The sequence below is a fragment of the Crinia signifera genome, chromosome 11, assembly GCF_055691185.1.
Source record: "Crinia signifera chromosome 11, ASM5569118v1, whole genome shotgun sequence".
In the NCBI taxonomy this organism is placed as follows: domain Eukaryota; kingdom Metazoa; phylum Chordata; class Amphibia; order Anura; family Myobatrachidae; genus Crinia; species Crinia signifera.
In genome coordinates, this window is record NC_139227.1 from 121,587,465 (window position 1) to 121,612,655 (window position 25,191).

Here is a 25,191-nt window from a genome sequence, read left to right on the forward strand (position 1 = left end):
CTCGCGGGGCTCGCTGCGCTCGCCACGCTTCAGGCGCCACTTTATATTCTCAACTCCACACCGACGTGGATAGTAGGGGTATGAAAAGGTCCCAGGGACCCTATTCACATTTGAATCAATGTAAAAATCGGGTCCATCGCGTCAGTCGCATCGCATGCGATTTGGTCGCATGCGATGCGATCAACACGATTTTTCGGACCCAATCAAAATCGGTGTGGCCGTTCTAGGAAAAAAGTACCAGGGACTGAGGTACTAATTAAGCAGTGATATCCTTAATGTTACAGATATGGCCGGAGACACGCCCCTGACATCGCACAAACTGTCACTCACTTTGCAAATTGCAGATTGGTTCATATCTGTACCCAGCACAAGGGAAACACTGGTTTAGACCGTAATCTTTAAAAAAAACAATACAGCAGTTATTGGGATGTCACAGAAACAGAGCAGGATATTCAGGTACATGGATTTTATTTTTATACGCACCTTCTGCAATCGCAGCACTGCGACCGGAATCACGCTACCATTTCTGACAACACTGTCTTCCCCGTCCCTCTCGCCCAGAACGCCTCTGACTGTCAATTAGGCAGAGACTTTCGCAATACTGGGATATAATCGCCTGACCGTTCGGATATAATCTAAGCTGAATGAGGGCCGCAAAGGTTCCTACACAGTGGGCGATATATATCGATACAACATTACTACCTTCAGTAGTCTGAGAGATCATTTTTGACAGCTTTCAGCCTAGCGATACAGCACAGGCATAGGTATGGCTATGGGCACAGGCCACAATGGAGTGTCTGGAATTGGATTCAAATACACAGTACGGCCAATTGCATCTGGAGCGAAGATCAAATTAGGCAGACAGACAGCTGGGCCCCAACAGACGTGTGGAAGTACAGGACATCAATCTCCCACCTTAATCCTCTACAGCAGGTACCGCCCACCAGAAACAGCGATTCGGTCAAGGGGTGGGATGTTGTTAAGTGATAAAGTAGAAAGTGATAACGCAGCAGCCAATCAGCTCCTGGGCGGGATGTTATAACATCCGCAGCCCTATATCGCCGGGCATCGCATTATTAATAACGGTATATGCTCTAACATATGCTGTCATTAACGCAAGGGACAGCTCTTGCGATAAGAGCTGTCCCTTGCGATGCGGTGCCGGCACTGGACTTCCGAGTCTGTGACCCGGGTGTCCATCTGCGCATGCGCAGAGTGACGCGCCGGCCGCAGGGCATGCTGGGAGGGATCCGTGATGGATCCCTCAAACAGCGCTGCGGTAAGAAGCCCATAGGCTTCTGCAGGGAATCGCCAGCTTTTGCTGGCGATTCCCTCTGCAGCGCTGCCACTGCGGCGGAACAATACAGTTTACAGAAATGCGGTAAAAACCCAGATAACGGGGTTTTTACCGCATTTCTGTGATAGAGAATCGCCCCCAAGTTCCCAAATATTTTGGGCCGATTCAGCAAAATAAGTATGCAAATGGATAAAAACCATGCTGCACTGCAGGTGGGGCAGATTAACATGTGCAGAGAGAGATAGATTTGGGTGGGTTATATTGTTTCTGTGCAGGGTAAATGTATTTATTTATTACCAGTTATTTATATAGCGCACACATATTCCGCAGCGCTGTACAGTCCCTGCCCCAGTGGAGCTTACAATCTATATTCCCTACCACATGTACACGCACACACAGACATTCTAGGGTTCATTTTTGTTGGGAGCCAATTAATCTACCAGTATATTTGTGGAATGTGGGAGGAAGCCGGAGTACCCGGAAGAAACGCATGCAGGCACAGGGAGAATATACAAACTCCGCACAGTTAGGGCCACTAGAACCCATGACCTCAGTGCTGTGAGGAAGTAATGCCAACCGTTACACCATCCGTACTGCCCGTGTAAATACTGGCAAATTTACTTTTACGATGCAATTTAGATTTCGGTTTGAACACACCTCACCCAAATCTAATGCCCAGTACACATTATACACTATGTGGCACCGCCAATATCGTTAATGATATAGGTTGTGACGTGAAATGAACAATCCACGGGTTAAACACTGAGCGATATATTTAACATTATCATTAAGCAACATCACCAGGACTCCCGCCGTAGTCACATGCAGTCACTAACAAGATCGTTAGATTTGGCTGTATGTTCAGACGATAGACGTTATCGTTAACGATATAGTGGGTACACACTGAACGATATGCTCAATTATATCATTAAGGATATCATTATCGTGCATATCGTTCACACAATCGTATAGTGTGTACCCAGCTTAACTCTCTCTGCACTTTTACATCTGCCCCATCTGCAGTGCAGCATGGTTTTTCCCATTTTTTTTCTGCTTTACATATCGGGCACTTTATATGATATGTAGCCGGTTATGTTTGGTTGAGGGACAGGTATATAAAATTGGGATATATGTTTTATTTTGGCATAAAGAACCCCTACAACCCCGATACTGTATCTGAGCGGAGATGAGAAATGGTATTATCAGATGGTGTTGTGTTAGGCGGTATCTAGATTGCTTTGTCGCCAACACTTTGGTGCGTTTTATCTTTCAGATTTTCCACATCGCGTCACTTGCACCTGTACATGCCGGCGGTAATGGCGTTCCTAGCAGGGATCACATCCATCGTCTACTATCATAACATAGAGACATCCAACTTCCCAAAGCTTCTCATTGGTGAGTAATGGGCCGAAGGCAGCATCCAAGTCTATATGCCACAGATGTACTTCTGGTAATGTTGTAATGGACAGCTCAGAACAGATGATAGGGACGTATATTGGGACACACACAGAACAGCTGTCACATCAGTTATTTGGAATTGTAATGAAAACATAGATCACATACAATAATCACATCCCATAGAGCAGGGATGGGGAACCTTTGGCCCTCCAGCTGTTGTTGAACTACACATCCCAGCATGCCCTGCAACAGTTTTAGCATGGCCAAATAACAAAACTGTAGCAGGGCATGCTGGGATGTGTAGTTCAGCAACAGCTAGGGGGCCGAAGGTTCCCCATCCCTGCTGTAGAGTCTGTTACGTAGAACGTCAGCGAACACATGAATTATATATAATGACAATACAATGGAATATCAAGTTTCTTATTCTCAGCCTAATAAATATATAATGTGAGAAATAATGGGCGGTATTCAATGTGCACCGTCACTGCTTCGCATGGCGATAATGAAATGTTATCGGTTGTTTCGCATTGCGTTAATGTATAGCTTAATACCTTTTTCCCGCTATTCAAAATTTGTGTGACGCGTAATTGCGATAAAACACCTATGAGGCGAACGGTGGGAGTTGCTATTTCGCTTTCCCGCCATCGATAAAAGGTATATATTGGCATGCACGTGCGGATTTTAGTCATTGTGGACACGTGCGTCGTAGATGCAGTTAGCTCGCAGTCACCTGTTTTTTTACTGCGACATCATCAGGAATTTGGATTCAATATTAATGGTAATGGGTCATGCATCATGGGTAAAAGTTCATGTAGAAATATATTACCGAATAAATTAAATATATATTTATTTACAAGTGTTACAGCTTTAAAAATGATTTATATAACATTCGGAGAAAAAAAGCGTTATTTCAGTTATGTTATTATTTATAAAATAGTTCATTGCGCATGTAAATAAAATCGATAAGAGGTGGCGATAATTACACCGTGAAATGCACGAAGGCTGCATAAAGTAAACATCGAATAGGTGATAAATTAACGAGCTCTTTCTAAGGCGTTAAATGAAAGATATCACTTGAACAATGCGAATTTATCACTGAAAACTAAGCGAAATAAACGAACATTAAAAAACTAGCGAAAACGTATCAACATTCAATAATTCCAACTTTGAATAGGTGAAAAGTATCGAACATAGAAAAATAGCGAAAAAATAAGAAACTGCGAAAAAAAAACAACTATCGGAGAACATTGAATACCGCCCAGTGTGTCCAGAGGTGCCATTCACACGTTATCCCCATGACTTGGAATTTACTAAGGCTTCTAAAAATGGAAAGTGATTGTGTTGCCCATAGCAACCAGTCTATCATTGTCTAAAATGCAAAGATGATAGCTAAAATGTGATTGGTTGTAGGAAATCTACTCCCGCGTATAGGGGGTTATTCAGAACTGAACGCTAGTGTGTGAATTCGCACCAATAATCAAAAGATATCAACCTTCAAGGCCAAACAGCGACCATGCCTTTTGCAAGTTGATTGACAGGAAGCCGCCATTTGTTGGTGTCACCTGGGCGGTTTATGGGTGTGTGAGGAAAAAGGCAGTCGTGCCCAAGTGGTTTGAGGGAGGGTCTGTGACGTGAGCTCTGGCCTTGGTCAGCCCGTTTCTATGGCACACTTGTGGAAGGGTCTGAGTTACGCACAGACTGCGCACACTGGGAAAATCGTCCGATGGCGAGTTGAGAATGGATTTGCAGCTGGTCGCCGATTGTTTATTCCAACTCAGAAATGACTGCTACCACCAGAAGGGCGTGCCTCGCACCTCAGTGACACGCTACATCTTACCATGAATATTTGGGGCTGCATTCTCTCACAAAATGGCGGCTGTCACTGTGTTGCATGTTTTTCTATGTATTATATTCTGTTTTTAACCATATTATAAGTGTACTCCATAAAGCCTCTTCCCAGATTGAGGGCCAGATGCACTAAGCTTCAAAAGTGATAAAATGGAGAGTGATAAACAGACAGTCAATCAGCTTCTACCTGCCATGTCTGTGTTGAAAAATGACAGGTAGGAGCTGATTGGCTGGCTGTTTATCATAAACAATGGCTGACGTAGTCCTTTGCTTGAACTGTACCACTTGCAAGCTCGAGGGGGGCACAGTACAGCATTCAGAAATGCGGTAAAAACCCAGATAACGAGGTTTTTACTGCATTTCTGTGATAGAGAATCGCCCTCCCTATGTGTCAATTTTTAATCCCAGTCTGTAACTTGGCAGTTAGGAGCTGATTTGCTGGTACTTTATCTACGCCCACCTTATTACTTCAGCCGGCTAAATAAAGCTGTCCCTATAGGTTTGTTATTATAAGTGAATGGGGGGATAGACATCTAGACAAATGGGTCATGTGACCAGCTTGTGGCAGCGCAGGCCAAGCGTCCACAAATAGCACAGATAGAAACTCTTAGCTAATGGCAGTTCCCTTTGTACATACTGTATGTGAGGCCAGTCCAGAAAGTACATTATTATCTGAAAGCAGCCGCCTGCGGAGGCCATTACTGCTCCAGTCACTAGCAACGTACTGTATAACCCAGTAAAAGGCAGAATTCTATAGAAATACTTTATATGCCTCAGGAATCAGGTGGAATTGTTTTTACTTCACAGCACCCTGTTGTATCATTTCCCCAACATTGTAAAGGTACATTTCTGTGTTTTGTGAGGAGATTTAGGTAGGGGTGCCCTCTTCTGGGGTAGCTGGGCACTTCCAAACATATGGCAGCCAGGAAACAGCACAACAGTCCAGGGCTTGTGTGCCACCTAGCCAAACCATACAAAACATAAGAATATATCATAGCCCGTCTGGGTAGTTACTGCAGGGCCGTTTCTAGAGGCGGACAAGCCGTGCAGCAGCCCGGGGCGCCGCACGGCTTGTCCGCCTCTGAAACAGCCAGGGCGCCCGGCAGTCTAACCCGCCCGCCCGCAGCCGCAGCCGCAGCCGCTGCCGCTGTCTCCCCGGCCGCCCGACTCCACGCTGGAGAGGGGAGGGGAACGCATCGTGCGTTTCTCCGTCCCCTCGCCCACGTCACTGGGCTGCCGCTGTCAGCCAATAGGAGCTCGGGCGCGGGATAGGAGAGAAGCACGATGCGCTCCCCTCCCCTCTCCAAGTAAGTTTGTTACTGGGGGCATATGTTTGTGACACTGGGGGGCATATATCTGTGGCACTGGGGGGCATATATCTGTGGCACTGGGGGCATATATCTGTGGCACTGGGGGCATATATCTGTGGCACTGGGGGCATATGTCTGTGACACTGTGGGGCATATATCTGTGGCACTGGGGGGCATATATCTGTGGCACTGGGGGCATATGTCTGTGACACTGGGGGGCATATATCTGTGGCACTGGGGGGCATATATCTGTGGCACTGGGGGCATATATCTGTGGCACTGGGGGGCATATATCTGTGGCACTGGGGGCATATATCTGTGGCACTGGGGGCATATGTCTGTGACACTGGGGGGCATATATCTGTGGCACTGGGGGGCATATATCTGTGGCACTGGGGGCATATATCTGTGGCACTGGGGGCATATATCTGTGGCACTGGGGGCATATATCTGTGGCACTGTGGGGCATATGTGTGGCACTGTGGGGCATATGTGTGGCACTGTGGGGCATAATTGTGGCACTGTGGGGGCATATATTTGTGGCACTGGGGGCATATGTGTGGCACTGTGGGGGCATATATTTGTGGGACTGTGGGGGCATATATTTGTGTCACTGTGGGGGCATATATTTGTGTCACTGTGGGGGCATATGTGTGGCACTGTGGGGGCATATATGTGGCACTGTGGGGTATATATTTGTGGCGCTGTGGGGGCATATCTGGCACTGTGGGGGCATATTAGTAAACAGCATCGGTTGTGCGGCAGCGGCACATGGGGCATAATGTGTAATGGGCATTACGATGTGGGGAGTATTGTGTAATTGCCATCACAGTGTGTGGTCTAATGGGCATCTTGGTGTGCGGTGTAATGTGTAATTGTCATCACGGTGTGCGGCGTAATATGTAATCGTCATCACAGTGTACGGCGTAATGTGTAATTGGCATCACAGATAAATAGTGTATAATGATTTAAGTAGCCTGTCATTGTGAGGCGTACTAGGTCATTGTGTGGCCTTCAGCCAGCCAACTTAAGTGCGGGAGGACAATAACAATTCCTGCAGCAACCAATGTCTGGTCTTGCAGGTTGCAAAAGTGTGATATAAGGTAATTGTTTTCCTGCTAGACCACGCCTTACATTAAGCCACACCCCTTTTAATATCAAGCCACACCCCCTATTTCGGCGCGCGCCTTCGGCGCGCGAAATTACTATAATACCATGCTATGTATTGGGGGGGGGGCGCATTTTTATTTCTTCGCCCTGGGAGCTAAATTGTCTAGAAACGGCCCTGAGTTACTGATACCCCTTTTACACCCAAATCCCGGATCTGACCCGGCATTTCAAACACGGATCCAAGCCAGGTCGGATCTGGGATTTGCACTGTTCACACTGCGGTCAGGAGGTTGGGCTTCCCCCATTGATGTAAATGGGATCCGGGTGGGATGACCCGGCGTACCCGTTTACACTGACCTCTACACAGGTCCTGCCTGTGTTCTACCCTGGTCAAGACCTGGGTAGAAGTACTGTGTAAAGTGTCATGGGTTGACCCCTTTTACACCGCAGCTGACCCAGGTCCACAAGGGAAAAACCTGGGTTTTTGTGGCGGTGTAAAAAGGATATTAACAAACATGTACCCTCTCTCAAAAGATGGTTGTTCTTTATGCCCCTACCACAAACATTGGCATATGCATTGTTAGTACTTCACAGGGTCTTGTAAAAAGCCCGCTGCCTCTTTCCCCAGGTTGTGAGACCCTGATTAAAGCCCTTTATTGGCCTCTATAGGTGCAAGCTTTTTTGTGGCTCTGAGGAAGCAAAGCTTGTGAAACACGTGTTAGCCTTTGGCTGGCTACAAATGTTTCCAATCATATTTAAATGTTGATACAATGAAATAATGATGCTGTAAAAATGTATTTGTAGATACTGAAGTCCCAAATAAGGAATATCAGTGAAGGTGTTGTGTGGATACTAAGTCCTGTGTAGGGAAATCAGCTATAATACCATTTGAAACTTGTCAGCACTTGACATCACTAATTCTATGACAGTCTGGCACAACCTTTTAACTCTATCCTGGCTGACCAAATATTAATAATATTCTACTCAGAGATGTTTAGTCGCATATAGGGAAGCCGGACATAACTTTATTGAGCATAATTGTGATGTGAGTGTGAACTACCTGCCATCCATAACTACTAACCCTGTCCTAACGGACACTATATAGGCCGGGGCTGGGCAATTACGGCCCTCCAGATGTTGAGGAACTACACATCCCAGGATGCTTTGCATTAGTTTTGCTATGTGTCCATGCTGAAACTGATGCAAGGCATGCTGGGATGTGCAGTTCCTCAACATCTGAAGGGCCGCAATTGCCCAGCCCTGATATAGGCAATACTCCAGCACTTATTAAAAGGGTATCATATGGGTTATTGAATGACAGATTCACCTCAATTATAAATGCACCCTCAATAAATATCTGCCAGGCGGCACTGATATATAAGGTGGCTTATGCACTGAATATGAATAAAGAAAACGGCAAAAGCATCCTATAAACAATATTTGTAGCTCTGTGAGAGAGAGCTAAAATATTCACTAAATAAGTCCATAGAAGGTGCACATAACCACACAGCGTATACCGACCATTCGAAATGAGATGTTATAAAGTGCCGTTATCTGTACAGAATAAATTCCTTAAGATTGGGAATTAAAACCCAAATAATGATATGAAGTGCTGATATCCATATACACAAAAAACCCCTACAGAGTGGGAATCAAAATTCCCAAAAAGGACACTGAGAGACTACATAAGCACTCTTGACAGGGAAATTAAACCCAGAAATTGGTATATACACCACAAATCCCTATGGAATGGGAATTAAAATCTCAAGTGCTGAGACCTATTCAAAATTAATTCGTTCAGAGTGGGAATTAAAACCCACAAGATGGTAAAAAGTGCTGATATCCCTAGGTAATAAATCCTCTCAGAGTGGGAATTAAACCCCCCCCAATTAAAGGGACACTGAGAGACAAAACACCTCCCTGACTGGGAATTAAACCCAGATACATGTACACACATTACAAATCCCTACAGAGTGGGAATTTAAGACCCCAGAGACTGACATTTATATGCAACAAACTCCTTCAAAGTGGGAATTAAAACCCGCAAGACGAGATAAAACGGCGAAAAATACACACAATAAATTCCTCCAGAGAGGGGCGCGCGCGTCCCCTTCCGACGGCGCTTCCATCCGTTCCCCCGGGTCCCCGCCAGCTTGCCGGCGGTAACCCGGGGTCCCCGCCGCCTGCCCGCATCCCCCCTAACCCTGTCCGTCTCCCTGAGGCGGAGACGGACAGGGTTTCCGTCGCGCTGGCGACGGAGACTGAGATGCGCGTGCGCGTGAGACGCACGCGCGTCTCAGTGTATTCGCTGGCGCGGCTGCTGGCGGGTCGCCAGCGCGGACGTTCTGGCGACCCGCCAGCCAGGATGGGACCTGACCCATCTGTATGTATGTTATATGTATGTACGTCAAAAGTCCATTTTAAACTCTCTAAAATTTTCACAAGTCTCAGAAGGAGGCACAGGATGTGGGTCTCTCTTCTTCTTCAAAATAAAAACTAATAAAGGTTATATTTTAAAAAGAATTGTCTTCTTTGTTTGGGGTCAATTACCTTTCTCCAAACATATTCTATCTCTTTGGTGTGCATCCACAGCGCAATTCTTTCTCTCTTTCTCTCTCGCAAGCAGTGATTACCCTGATCTCAGGCTGAAGGCCTAAAATGGGCTTAATGGATGGAACCCACCAAGTATCTCCATCCATAGCCCCAGGAACCCTTCACTGGCTTTTACTAAAGCCCAAAACTTCTCTTCCGTCTATTTTTTTCCTGGGGACACAGTATATAATAATTATACACAAAATGAAACAACACTTACAACACGCTGCAACATCACTTACTACACACTTCCCCTTTTATTATTACACACTGCCACACCACTTAGTGTACAACAAACTGCCTCATCACTTATTACACACTTTCCCATCTTATTACACACAGCTTCAGCACTTACACACTAACACACTACTTCCTAATCTCTTATTAGACAATACATACCACTGCCCCATCTATTACTACACACTGCCGTACCATTTACTACACACTGACACACTACATGCAGGGAAATACTCTGATCTGGACATAGAAGTACGGACGTGTGTAATGTACCAGTGTGACTGTTTCTTATACAGTATGCGGTGGAATGCTCTAAGCTGGACAGGCGTGTGTAATGGACCAGGGTGACTTATGCTGGACGGTGCAGGGCAGGCGTGTGTAATGTACCAGGGTGACTTATGCTGGACAGTGCAGGGCAGGCGTGTGTAATGTACCAGGGTGACTTATGCTGGACAGCGCAGGGCAGGCGTGTGTAATGGACCAGGGTGACTTATGCTGGACAGCGCAGGGCAGGCGTGTGTAATGGACCAGGGTGACTTATGCTGGACAGCACATGGCAGGCGTGTGTAATGTAGCAGGGTGACTTATGCTGGACAGCGCAGGGCAGGCGTGTGTAATGGACCAGGGTGACTTATGCTGGACAGTGCAGGGCAGGCGTGTGTAATGTACCAGGGTGACTTATGCTGGACAGTGCAGGGCAGGCGTGTGTAATGTACCAGGGTGACATGCTGGACAGCGCAGGGCAGGCGTGTGTAATGGACCAGGGTGACTTATGCTGGACAGCGCAGGGCAGGCATGTGTAATGGACCAGGGTGACTTATGCTGGACAGCGCAGGGCAGGCGTGTGTAATGGACCAGGGTGACTTATGCTGGACAGCGCAGGGCAGGCGTGTGTAATGGACCAGGGTGACTTATGCTGGACAGCGCAGGGCAGGCGTGTGTAATGGACCAGGGTGACTTATGCTGGACAGCACAGGGCAGGCGTGTGTAATGGACCAGGGTGACTTATGCTGGACAGCGCAGGGCAGGCGTGTGTAATGTACCAGGGTGACTTATGCTGGACAGCGCAGGGCAGGCGTGTGTAATGGACCAGGGTGACTTATGCTGGACAGCGCAGGGCAGGCGTGTGTAATGTACCAGGGTGACTTATGCTGGACAGCGCAGGGCAGGCGTGTGTAATGTACCAGGGTGACTTATGCTGGACAGCGCAGGGCAGGCGTGTGTAATGGACCAGGGTGACTTATGCTGGACAGCGCAGGGCAGGCGTGTGTAATGTACCAGGGTGACATGCTGGACAGCGCAGGGCAGGCGTGTGTAATGGACCAGTGTGACTTATGCTGGACAGCGCAGGGCAGGCGTGTGTAATGGACCAGGGTGACTTATGCTGGACAGGGCAGGGCAGGCGTGTGTAATGGACCAGGGTGACTTATGCTGGACAGCGCAGGGCAGGCGTGTGTAATGGACCAGGGTGACTTATGCTGGACAGCGCAGGGCAGGTGTGTGTAATGGACCAGTGTGACTTATGCTGGACAGCGCAGGGCAGGCGTGTGTAATGTACCAGGGTGACTTATGCTGGACAGCGCAGGGCAGGTGTGTGTAATGGACCAGGGTGACTTATGCTGGACAGGGCAGGGCAGGTGTGTGTAATGGACCAGGGTGACTTATGCTGGACAGGGCAGGGCAGGTGTGTGTAATGGACCAGGGTGACTTATGCTGGACAGCGCAGGGCAGGCGTGTGTAATGTACCAGGGTGACATGCTGGACAGCGCAGGGCAGGCGTGTGTAATGGACCAGTGTGACTTATGCTGGACAGCGCAGGGCAGGCGTGTGTAATGGACCAGGGTGACTTATGCTGGACAGGGCAGGGCAGGCGTGTGTAATGGACCAGGGTGACTTATGCTGGACAGCGCAGGGCAGGCGTGTGTAATGGACCAGGGTGACTTATGCTGGACAGCGCAGGGCAGGTGTGTGTAATGGACCAGTGTGACTTATGCTGGACAGCGCAGGGCAGGCGTGTGTAATGTACCAGGGTGACTTATGCTGGACAGCGCAGGGCAGGTGTGTGTAATGGACCAGGGTGACTTATGCTGGACAGGGCAGGGCAGGTGTGTGTAATGGACCAGGGTGACTTATGCTGGACAGGGCAGGGCAGGTGTGTGTAATGGACCAGGGTGACTTATGCTGGACAGCGCAGGGCAGGCGTGTGTGACTGGCAGGTTTCCAGACACTATGCAGCATATAAATTATTCAGAGTAGAGAGAAAATCTATAAGCCTCACTGGTGCTAATAACCTTGAACTTCTTCTACTAATCTTCTACATTCATTTCTCATTGTGAGACCTGAAAGGACAAATCCGTAAACCACGTTCTGTGTTTACTGCGCGCACACGTGTAAGATATAATGACACTGCGGAATATTGATAAAGCATAAAAAGCCTGGCAAATCAATGCTGCACTGCAGGTGGGGCAGATGTAACGTGTGCAGAGAGATTAGATGTTAAGGGACAGATGTATCAAGCTTCAAAAAATGATAAAGTGGAGAGTGATACACAGCCAGCCAATCAGCTCCTACCTGTCATTTTTCAAACCCAGCCTGTAACATGGCAGTTAGGAGCTGATTGGCTGGCTGTTTATCACGCTGCATTTTATCACTATTTGAAGCTTGATACATCTAGCCCTAAGTGTTCAAAATTAAATTTAAATGAAAGTGTAGAACTAAAACTGTCTAACATCTGTAGACTACATGCAAAAGCAGTCCGTATTCAGGGCGAGATGTACTAAAGGGAAAATGCGGTAAAACCCCCGTTTTACCGCATTTTCCTATGTACTAAAACCCGTTCGCAGCGGTTTCGCAGGGCAGGGTATCGCCACCTTTGGGTGGCGATACCCTATAGAAGCCTATGGGCTTCTTTTCGCCGCCCGCCGCGTCGCCGCAACCCGCCGCCTCGCCGACCCCCCCTCTCCCCCCTCCCTTGGGCTTACCTTCTTGCAGGTCCTCCTGGACCCCGGAAGGTAAGCCCTTCCTCCCCCTAGCAACGCAGCCGGACGTCCTTCCGGCTGCAGGGGGAGGAGGAAGCGCCGGGGACAGCCTGCTTAGCTGTCCCCGGCGTGGATGCTGCAGAAGCCGGCTGGGAGGTGACGAAGACCCCCCGCAGACCACAGTACAGGTATCGCGGGGGGCCTCCTTCACCGCATCGCGATGCCAGCCGCATATGTTAGTACATATGCGGCGGCATCGCGGCGGGGGGGGGGCGCGAAGGGCGGCGATGTATTTTAATACATCCCGCCCTTAACCTGCGCAGAAACAATATACCCTTTGAGTGCCAACCTCTCTATGGGCGGGATGTTATAACATCCGCGGCCCCCCTTCGCCGGACATCGCATTATTAGTAACGGCATATGCTATAACATATGCCGTTATTCATGCAAGGGTCAGCTCTTGCGGTAAGAGCTGTCCCTTGCGATGCGGTGCCGGCACTGGACTTCCGGGTCTGTGACCCGGGAGTCCATCTGCGCATGCGCAGACCCCGGCGCCGGCCGCAGGGCACGCTGGGAGGGATCCGTGACGGATCCCTCAAACAGCGCTGCGGTAAGAAGCCCATAGGCTTCTGCAGGGATTCGCCAGCTTTAGCTGGCGATTCCCTCCGCAGCGCTGACACTGCGGAGGCGCCATATAGCATATAGAAATGCGGTAGAAACCCCGAAAACGGGGTTTTTACCGCATTTCTGCTATATAGCATCCCGCCCTATGAGAGATGTACAAAATGCCTGCTAAAAATACCTGTGTCGCTCACATTTGTTATATAAATTCAAATAACAAATCTGTTAAATAACATATTTTCTATATAAGGTGACATTACGGGTCATTATGAGGAATAAAAATGTTTATTTTGCAATTTTCACACCTATTTTGACAATTCAAGGGTTAAACTGGAAAAAAACACCTCTGTCTTTGTAGCCTGAGCTGTAGGGGGTATTAACGCCTGAGAATGAAGGTCCTACACACAGAGCGGCTTTCCCCCTGCCCGGCGCCGACGGAAGGGGGGAGGACGGCGTTGTATAGCGGAGCGCTATGCAAAGCCGTCCTGAAAGCCGCTCATCTGCTGGTATAACCAGCAGAAAAACGGCTTTCCCGGCGATGTTGCGGGAGTGTGCAGCAGCACTCACCACTCATCCCCGTGCCATACACACTGGGAGCTGTTTTGAGCGACTTTCAGCTCAAAGTCACCCAGTGTGTATGGGCCTTTAGAACTGCAGCACCTCTTCCTTATGCCGGGTATCTGTTTAAACAATCCAATTATCTCGTAACACGTTTTCTCTCATTTAATCACAGCTGTGGTTTAGATGAGAAATATTCAATGAATTTTTAATAGGTCGACGGCAATCTCATTTCCTGGCCAGCGCCCCCGCTAACATTACAGCTTAGTCACGCCACGGTGAGGCCATTTACCTGACTCCCAAAGGTGAGTCTGCATTACCTGTTGCTCTCTCAGCAGTGACCACACTCTGAGGGAAATTTACTAAGATGGGAGTTTTATTCACATGGGATGTTGCTATGGCCTACCATCCCATCTTAGTAAATGTCACCATCTGTACAATCATGCAAAAAAAGGGATGATGTTTCCCATAGCAACCATTCAGATCCTGTCTATCATTTTCTAGGATGCAATAGAAAAATGATAGACAAGATCTGATTGGTTGCTATGGGCAACATCACTGTTTTTCATTTTTAGAAGTTTTATTAAATTTCCCTCCGAAGTCTCATCCTCGCATCATGCCGATGTGTCTTCATAGATCATTGTTGCAGTCGCGCCGTAATGTGACTGGGAAGCATGGAGACTGTGATGATAATGTGATCTGTGGCACTTGCATATCTGTGCGACTGAGTCTCTGAGTCTGTACACAAAGTCCTACAATGCAGCAGTCGCAGCTGTTTTCAAATACAAGTTTGGTTCTGCCCTGTATACGGGGCCTAATTCAGCGTGGATCACTAATTACAGAATTCGCAAATCAAGCAATTATGGAATAATTAGTATCAGCCTAAAGGGGCCCATACACGGTCCGTTAAACGGATCCGTTTGGGTCTTAATTAGCATGCTTCGCATCGGATCGCATGCCTAGTGCATGCGGTGTGCATGCAATGCGATCCGATGCGAAGTTTAGCTAGTACAAAAAGTATGTGCAGCACATACTTTTTGTACCGTACTATGTGATGCGCGGGAGCGCGCATCACATAGTACAAAACGGACGGTCCGGGAACGGACCGTCTATGGGCACCTTAAGGCCTACTCACTTTTGCTCAGACAGAAATGGTTCTGTGAGTTGATAGCGGTTAGCGATGCATTCACAAATTTACTCGGGGCGTCTGCTCTGTTTGTCTGGGCGGCGGCTATCTACTTGCAGTCCAACTGCAACTTCTCAGATTAGCGATCCATAATGAATTAGGTCCATAGGGACTGATTCAGAACTGTTAGCGAGGATGCAATTTTTGCAGATGGACAAAACCATGCTGCACTGCAGGTGGGGCAGATGTAACAGACGCAGAGAGAGTTAGGTTTGGGGGAGTTATTTGGTTTCTGTGCAAGGTAAATACTGGCTGCTCTATTCTTACACTGCTATTTAGATTGAACCCCCCCCCCCCCCCATGGTTTTGCCCACGTATGCCTGTATGTCTTACATCTTCTCACATCATTACTCGGCAATGAATGTCAGTAAATAGCTCCGATACAGGGCAGCTGACACAGCATTTTCGGAAAGTCAGACGCGGCTTCGATCAGGTAATTAGTCTCATAATGGCCCAGCTAAATTAATATATTACCAGCTGTCATCAGCGCCAGGTCATCGGGATTTACGCCTCACTGACTTGCTGCTGCTGCTGTTCTATAAAACCATTCAGGAAATGCTTCATGTCGTTCATCCATGAGAATATTGCTTCATGTGTAAGGCGGCCCCCACTCAGTGTCCATGAAAATAGGAGGCTGAGATCTAATTGGTATTTATTAATAATTATAATGATAAAAAATGTGTCAAGTTGGTTTAATATTCTTTTAGCTTCCTGTATTGTCAATTTATTATGGTGAACATGTATCAATGTTCCTGTGTGATCTGTAGCTAACACCGTTCCCCTTCTCTAGCTTCTGTAATCTCCTATATTCTATGTACAGTAGCTGTGATGTCATCTCCTATACAGTATATAGCTGTGCTGTAATCTCCTATACAGTATGTAGCAGTGCTGTAATCTCCTATACACTATGTAGCTGTGCTATAATGTCATATACACTATGCAGCTGTGATGTCATCTCATATGTACTATATAGCGGTGCTGTAATGTCATATACACTATGCAGCTGTGATGTCATCTCACATATACTATGTAGCTGTGATGTCATCTCCTAAATAGCTGTGATGTCAGCTCCTATATACTATGTAGCTGTACTGTAATCTCCTATACACTATGTAGCTGTGTTGTCATCTCATATATACTATGTAGCTGTGATGTCATCTCCTAAATAGCTGTGCTGTAATCTCATGTACACTATGTAGCTGTTCTGTCAGCTCCTATACAGTATGTAGCTTTGCTATAATGTCATATACACTATGCAGCTGTGTTGTCATCTCAGATGTACTATGTAGCTGTGATGTCATCTCCTATACACTAAATAGCTGTGATGTCAGCTCCCATATACTATGTAGCTGTGATGTCAGCTCCTATATGCTATGTAGCTGTGCTGTCAGCTCCCATATACTATGCAGCTGTGATGTCACCTCTGTACCACAGCATGCAGTCTCACTAGGATAAAGGTTTGTCAAACATTTGTAAGCATCTTCATATTGTGTGTTCCACATATTTATCGCTGTGTAACTGAACGCGTTGTGTCTCACTCCCCCATCTCCTGTCTCTCTCCCCCTCTTCCCCATCTCTCTCTTGCAGCGCTGCTTGTTTATTGGATTTTAGCTTTTGTCACCAAAACAATCAAGTTTGTCAAGTTTTGCGACAACGGCGTCTGGTTTCTGCAGCTGCGATTCTGTCTCACCGGCCTCTTGGCTATTTTCTACGGGATGTTACTGGCTGTAGAAATTAATGTCATCAGGGTGCGAGTAAGTATTTATACGTTGTATTTATAGAGCAGAGGATTTCCATGTTCATTGCAGTGGTGACGTCAGAAGTTACCAATTGTACCGATATTATCAGAGATCACCGATATATCATTATCACTTGTGTATTATAGGCAATGGTAATATCTAGTCCCGTATAATATACTTATAGAACATATAGTGTCAGTCCCTCCTGTCCAGTGCATACTGTAATTGTTCTGTTCTTGGGTATCCAGTTTGTGATTGTGACGTCTGTTCCCCAGAGATATGTTTTCTACAAATACGCCAAAGAAGTGAAACCACCGGAGGATCTGCAAGATTTGGGTGTCCGGTTCCTGCAGCCGTTCGTCAATCTTTTGTCCAAAGGAACCTACTGGTGGATGAACGCCTTCATTAAGACGGCTCACAAGAAGCCCATTGACCTGAAAGCAATAGGAAAATTGCCCATAGCAATGAGGGCAGTGACTAATTACATTCGCCTTAACGAGGCCTTTGCAGCACAAAAGGTCAGCAATTAGTCAATGTGCGAATACTTTAAATATGTCATCGTTACTATTATCTTATTACGTATCAGTGATTCCTCGGTGTGACTCACAATACAGCTGTGCAGCAGGCGTAGGAGTCACCTGACCACTGCCTGCTAAGGTGTCACATGACCACTTCATGCTAAGGTGTCACGTGACTGATGCACATCAAAGTGTCCATGTGTCACGTGACCAATGCTTACTGAATGATGCGAATACTGTGACTGATCACACGAACGATGCACCCGTCAGTTGTTGATATTAAGAATATTCTGTAGCTTTTTACTGCATTAGTCACCCAAAATAAAAAGACATTTAGGAAGAAAATAAAAAAAATTCAGTCAGACTAGGAATAAGTCCAATTTCTATATTTGTTTAGAAAGATTCAGAGCGGTATGTTCAGTATCACAGTAATAATAATGATATACAGCTGGCATTTTACATGACTTACCCCTCTGACCTGTTCCCACAGCATCCCCCCTGCTGTGTTGCTAGCAGCCTACCTCTGCTGGGGACAGGCCAATGAGAATTGCCCTTAAACGCAGCAGGGATTCGTCAAACCCTGGATTCATTAAAGCAAAGTTTTTTGCTTGGTCCTCATTGTTGGCTAAATACAGAATGGAGGACGTAACCCTTATAGGCGCCTCCTGCATACACCTGTCATCTTTGTACTTTATAAAATGCAGAATCAGATCACCATCGGATGCGTTATCGTTGCCCTTCACTGGTCTGCAAAGCCAAAGCTTGCTCAGACTGACTGATGGAACCACGCTGCCGGGTCCAGCAAGTCAGCTTCCGATGTCACAGACGATGGACTCAGCACGGCTACAAAATAGGTGCGCTACGCTCCAGTTTTGTAGAACGGTCCCAGTTGCCACTGCAGCATGTCAATCATGCTAAGGCTAACGGCCCCATGCACTTATGCGACTGTGGAGGGAGAAGTTGCATAAGATTTCCCTTGCTTTCCTCTTGTATGTAATATATCACACTGCTGTCGGTGGCTGTCCGATCCGACCGATCCTTTATGCAGCAGATCCGATCTTCGACTTCGATCCGATGCACACGGGAATGCGGATCGGATGTCAGACACATGCGATTTGGATGCTTTTCACCCAATTCCTCAGCCCGAGATGTCGGAATCAAGTGAAAAGTGCCCAATTTGCACTGGTGTATGGCCAGCTTCAGGGGGGCTGTGGGTGATCACACAGGACCTGTACTGCACATGCTCAGAACGAGTCTTGTACCTGCACAGACCCAGAAACATTAGCTTAGTACATAAACAATCAGTACATGCCCAGGGAGAGAACACACACAGATGCGCGGTTGCAGACTTGCAGGTAGAGGCGTGATTAGGGGGGGGGGGGGGGGGGGTGTTCCAACATAAGCAGGTACTTAATACCAATGCCAGCACATGGCGACCAGGAGAGTAAGCTGTGTTATTTGCGGGTGGCCAGTAGCAGTTCCGAATATTGGGCAACGGTCGCACTGGCGTAGAGCTTGTGATTGGCTGTTTGTGAACGCTCTGCTGACACTGACTGATGTCTTCTTCCTCCCCCAGGCACAGCTGTTATCTTGTGTATTAGCGCAGTGTGGTTGTGTCTGCTGCATGGGAGAGGTTGAGTCGTCTGTGGTTCAGTATTGGTGGAAATCCGCTATTTTTGCGACAAACTGTGAATCAGCCTCAATGTCTGCAAATAGGCTCAGTACGAAGGAGGACGTTCTTGTCATGTCCTTGGTCAATGTCATCCCATTACAGTCATTGTAATGCAGTGTATTATTATGGCACTGCATACAGTATAGTAACACTGTAAGGCCTGGCAGAACAGATGTATGGAAGGGAACATGGGTAGTGACCGTGATACGGTATGTCAGACTTGTATAATACGCTGCGATAGCCTTAAACATTTGAGTGCCAACATCTCTGTGAGAGATGCTCAAAATATGCGCTAAAAACACTGACGTCCCTCACATTTGTTATATAAATTCAAATAAAAATTTTTGTGTAAAAATGATTATATTTCCTATATCAGGTAACATTACAGGTCATTATGATGAATAAAAATGTTCGCTTGGCAATTTTCACACCTATTTTTACAAATTTACTATGAACTCAAAGGGTTAATGAGGCCCTATGTCCCATAATATATGGGTTAATTGGAGAATCAGTCATTTATATCAGAGAATCAGCCATTCGCTGATATACTAATTCTAGCAAGTGGCGGACCTGCAATTATATCCGTTGCTCTAGTCAGCCCTGTCCCAGGTTTATCTTTTGAATGCGTATTGTGTGTTGGATTGTGTTGTGTTACCATAAATAGGTGTTAACGCACTGATTGCGAGTGGCCTCGGATCATCCATATTCTACACTCGCGTCCCTTACGCCCTCTATCCATCCCCCTTCAATCAGCAATAATGACAAGTGTGACAATTGTGATTATCATCTGCTTAATGCGATGTCTCTCTCTGTGCAGAGTAAGTCTTCCCCGTGTCCTACTGGCTCAAGGTCTATCTGGTTTGCCCTGTGCCACGCGTTCGGAAGGCCCCTCGTCCTCAGCAGCGTCTTTCGCATTCTGGCCGACATCCTGGGATTTGCTGGGCCGCTCTGTGTGTCTGGTATTGTCCGTTATCTCAGCACGAAGAACGAGACGGTCCACCCGCGGGTAAGGTTCCTTCTTTATACTGCATCTTACTGGAAATTTTGACCATCTCTCACAGAGATGCCGGCACTCAAAGGGTTAATTATATATATATTTTTTTAACTTGCTTGTTGCCAGGGGTTACATACTCTGTGATAAGGGGTTCTTGCTTGTCGCCAGGGGGTTACAGTCTAGTCGCTAGGGGTTTCATGCTTGCTGCCAGGGGTTAAGTGCTCACATCACGCTATGCTCCGTGAATCCGGCACTTCCTTGTTGCGCTATGCGCTCTGCGCTCCCCTTATAGATGCTAGAGGTCCAGTAGGGCCACTAGCATCTGTCTCCTCCAAGAAGGCGGCCATTTGGTTCTGTGTTCCTTTCCTCTGGCTCGCATTGTGTACATTGTGAGAATATGACTATAAAGCTGCTAAACATGCTTCTGTTTAGGATATATAGGTACAGCCTACCAGAGCCTTCAGCAGTGCAGGTTTTCTGGATTTCACTAGTGATAGCACAGTTCTATTCATCAGTGATTGACACGTATGTTTCATCTTGCGTTAGATAAGGAGAACTGGAAAACATGAACTGCTCAGGTGGGAGAGCGCTACAATTATATTTATAATTACGATTGGTGGACTAGCTGGATGATTATATTGCTATCTGCCCGTCATGAACGGACTCTTATATGTTCAGAATAAAGTAGCGCACGGCATCAGTGTATTGTACAGCATCAGTGTATCACTCAGCGTCAGTGTAGTGTACAGTGTCAGTATAGTGTACAGTGTCAGTGTAGTGTACAGCGTCATTGTAGCGCTCAGCGGCAGTTTAGTGTACGACATCAGTGTAGCGCTCAGCGTCAATGTAGTGTACAGTGTCAGTGTAACACTCGCCATCAATGTAGCAGTCAGTGAAGTGTACAGTGTCAGTGAATCACTTGCCGTCATTGTATTGTACAGTGTCAGTATAGTGTACAGCGTCAGTGTAGCGCTCAGTATCAATGTAGTGTACAGCGTCAGTGTAGCGCTCGCCATCAGTGTAGTGCACGGCATCAGTGTATTGTACAGCATCAGTGTATCACTTGCTGTCATTGTAGTGTACAGTGTCAGTATAGTGTACAGCGTCAGTTTAGTGTACGACATCAGTGTAGTGCTCAGCATCAATGTAGTGTACAGCGTCAGTGTAGTGCTCGCCATCAGTGTAGCGCTCGGTGTCAGTGAAGTGTACAGCGTCAGTGTATCACTTGGCGTCATTGTAGTGTACAGTGTCAGTGTAGTGTACGACATCAGTGTAGCACTCAGCTTCACTGTAGTGCACAGTGTCAGTGTAGCGATTGGCATCAGTGTAGCGCACAACATTAGTGTAGTGTACAGCGTCAGTGTAGTGTACGATGTCAGTGTAGCACTCTGCATCAGTGTAGCACAGGGCTGGGCAACACCGGCCCTCCAGATGTTAATGAACTACACATCCCAGGATGCTTTGCATTAGTTTTGCCATGTGGCCATGCTGAAACTGATGCAAGGCATGCTGGGATGTGTAGTTCATCAACATCTGGAGGGCCGGTGTTGCCCAGCCCTGGTGTAGCACATGGCATCAGTGTATCGCTTGGTGTCAGTGTAGTGTACAGCATGAGTGTAGTGTACAACGCTCGGCATCAGTGTAGTGTACAGCGTCAGTGTAGCGATCGGTGTCAGTGTAGTGTACAGCGTCAGTGTATCGCTCGGTGTCAGTGTAGTGTACAGTGTCAGTGTAGCGTGGCGCACAGTGGCCTTCAAATCAGAATGGAGCCCTGTCAGCATCTAATACTTGGAATTCTGTGATCTCTGTGCGCTGTTTATCAGAGTGACACCCGGGGATTAGGGACTTTGTCACTGGTATTCTCCCGGTGACAATGTCGGTGTGATCTATAGCGTTATAATAGGCGTGATGACAGTTATGTGCGGAATTACAGCCGCTAAGGATCTGCTAATCCCATACAATGAATACAACGCGTCTGACCGCGCTTCTTGTCTCATAAAGGAAAATAATATTTCTATATCTTATCTGCTGATACACCTCTGTGAGGTAAATGTACTAAGATGGGAGTTCTATTGAAGAGTGGATGTTGCTAATAGCAACCAACCAGATTCTACTTCTTATTTATTTAGCATCTAGATGATAATAGATAGAATCTGACCGGTTGCTATGGGCAACGTCCCATCCTCAATAGAACTCCCATCTTGGTAAATTTGCTTTTATCTGGTGCCCGTTCCACATTCACCTGTTACTGGGTATTAGCGTGGTCTATTATAGTCCTGATTCTCTGGGTCTCTGATCTGTTGCTGGGTGAGGGTGAGGGAGACCATTAGTCGCGGGGGGGGGGGGTCGCAGTCTCTGTGATCAGCGCGGTCTGCCAGGTGACGCTGTGGTCATTGTGTAACTAGGTTCCCTGTTACCTGCATGCTGCAGATGTTCACTAGTGCCATACATTAACCTCAGGGTGACCCGGAGCTGATGATGTGTCACTGATTTGACTATCTGTCCCTGTATATCCATCAGCATACTGTATATTCAGTATATAGTCACTGTGCTGAGGTTGCATGTGGGGTGGGAGGAGGCGGAGAGTGACAAATTCTATCTGAGATAAGTGTGAAATTCCATCATCTCCATTCGGGTGCATTGCTTAGCCGTACGTGAGAGCCAGGCTGTACGGGAACCACAGAAATGTCTCATTTATAGGTCGCTGGCTAGGTGCTTTCCTGGGAGATATTATCCTACATAATAAAAATGCTGCACCTCACCTCTATGGGGGGATTCAAGTGTTTTGTGTACTGGTGGCCACTAGATCCTAATGTATATTGATATATTATGTATGTAGTGTATGGTGATATAATAAGTGTATATATTCATTTATGATATATATATATATATAATGTATAGTTGTGGCCTAGCAGATAATAAATAGATTTACAGAGAGATCACTTGTTACAACCCATCAGCTGTGATTTGCTGTATCAGAGATTGGGGGCGCCCCAGGAAGCCAGTGAAAGTCGGGGGACAGATATTGCAAGTAATTAGTGAGCGGGAAGCAGTAATGAGTGATGTAGTGGCGGTGGCGGGGGTGGGAGGCCGGGGTAATCACTTGTTCTTGTCTGGGAGCCTTGTAAAGTCTGTCCTTCCATTCCATGCTTTGCAGGCCGTGTTTTTTGGTGTTCCGTTCATTTCATCACAAGAGTTCCTGGCCAACGCCTACGTCCTCGCTGTTCTCCTCTTCTTCGCCCTTCTGCTGCAGCGGTCATTTCTCCAGGCTTCCTATTATGTGGCCATTGAAACTGGGATTAATCTGCGGGGAGCAATACAGGTGACACACGCTCAGTCCGGCATTACTGTCCTGCAATGGGCCATTGTGTATTCAGTGTAACGAGTCACGGAGAACGGGTGCAGCTGCAGCACATTGTGGATATGGGCAGAGACCAGGGGACCAAGATACAGAGTACTGGTAGCAAGACACTGAGTACTGATATATTGCAGGACACTGATCGCATACAACAGGACACTGAGTACTGATATACATAGCAGGACACTGATCCCATGCAACAGGACACTGATTACTGACATATAGCAGGACACTGATCCCATGCAACAGGACACTGAGTACTGACATATAGCAGGACACTGATCCCATGCAACAGGACACTGAGTACTGATATATAGCAGGACACTGATTACATACAACAGGACACTGAGCACTGATATATAGCAGGACACTGATTACATACAACAGGACACTGAGTACTGATATATATAGCAGGACACTGATCGCATACAACAGGACACTGAATACTGATATATATAGCAGGACACTGATCACATTCAACAGGACACTGACCACATGTAGTAGGACAATGAGCATGATAGCAGGACACTGATCATACATAGCAGGACACTGATCATACATAGCAGGACACTGATCATACATAGCAGGACACTGAGAATTGATAGCTGAAATTGATAAGATGACACAGATCACATATATCAGGACACTGAGCACATACAATAGGACACTGATCACATATAGCAAGACACTGAGCACATATAACAGGACACTGAGAATTGATAGCAGGACACTGAACATATATATAGAAGGACACTGATCACATATAGCAGGACACAGAGCACTTGTATCAGGACACAGAGCACATATAGCAGGGCATTGATTACTTATAGCAGGACATTGAGAATTGCTGGACACTGAGCAGTCATAGCAGGATATTTGCTGGCTCGCATCCAACAAAACAAGTGGTACAAACAGTTCCCAGAATAACGTGCTCTGAATTCTGCATCTGGCCCTGTGGTAAAGAACCAGATTATCTTCCCGACACGAATCTGTGAGCTGTCCGCCCATCTCTATGCTCTGAGTGATCGTCATGGAACAAACTGCAGAATACAGATTCCTCCCATATGTTGGGGCCAGCAGGACATAAATAAAGCTTTTATTTTGAATAAAGAAAATGGAACATTAAACAAACAGGAGACATCCGTCATATTGTGCACAATATAGGATTACATATGTTTGTAAACAAATCGCCCTGTCTCGGGTGCCGGACTCAGTATACCAGCAATCCTGCGTTATTATTGTATTCTATTGACTTTTTTTTTTGTTATTTGCATGCTCCTATTGGCAATATCAACTGATTATAGCAAAATAATCAATTGAGAATGCCAATATGAGCATGTGTATATATATATATATATATATATATATATAAAAAGTAACTAGAAAACAACAATAACGCAGGTTACTGATATACTGAGCCCAGCAGCCCCGAGGCAGGACACCCCCCATGTATGGACATTACTGTACTGTTACATTACATTTTACGCTTTAATGTTCTTTCCTGCAGACCAAGATCTACAAAAAGATTATGAATTTGTCGACATCAAACATGTCTATGGGGGAAATGACGTCTGGGCAGATCTGCAACTTGGTGGCAATAGACACAAACCAGCTGATGTGGTTCTTCTTCCTGTGCCCGAATCTCTGGGCAATGCCCGTGCAGGTGCTGTATAAAAAACGTAGTCACAAACTATCCCAAACATTTTCTTATTGGAGGAAATCCTGAAAACCCGGCCTTCACACAGCGTTGATGTGTGAAGGAGACCTGCTTATAT

General features: G+C 46.6%; 1 protein-coding gene across 2 annotated transcripts in view; it reads left to right on the top strand.

Annotated features, from left to right (window-relative positions):
* ABCC8 (ATP binding cassette subfamily C member 8) overlaps nucleotides 1-25,191 on the top strand; it is a 113,210-nt gene that overhangs the window by 18,231 nt on the left and 69,788 nt on the right. The window contains exons 3-8 of one of the 2 annotated variants that reach the window (XM_083164597.1): nucleotides 2,571-2,692; nucleotides 16,723-16,889; nucleotides 17,150-17,392; nucleotides 19,882-20,070; nucleotides 23,216-23,380; nucleotides 24,924-25,079. In XM_083164597.1, coding sequence (XP_083020723.1) covers nucleotides 2,571-2,692; nucleotides 16,723-16,889; nucleotides 17,150-17,392; nucleotides 19,882-20,070; nucleotides 23,216-23,380; nucleotides 24,924-25,079 — 1,042 coding nt within the window. The remainder of the gene's footprint in view (nucleotides 1-2,570; nucleotides 2,693-16,722; nucleotides 16,890-17,149; nucleotides 17,393-19,881; nucleotides 20,071-23,215; nucleotides 23,381-24,923; nucleotides 25,080-25,191) is intronic. The other variant, XM_083164598.1, reaches the window with a different exon arrangement.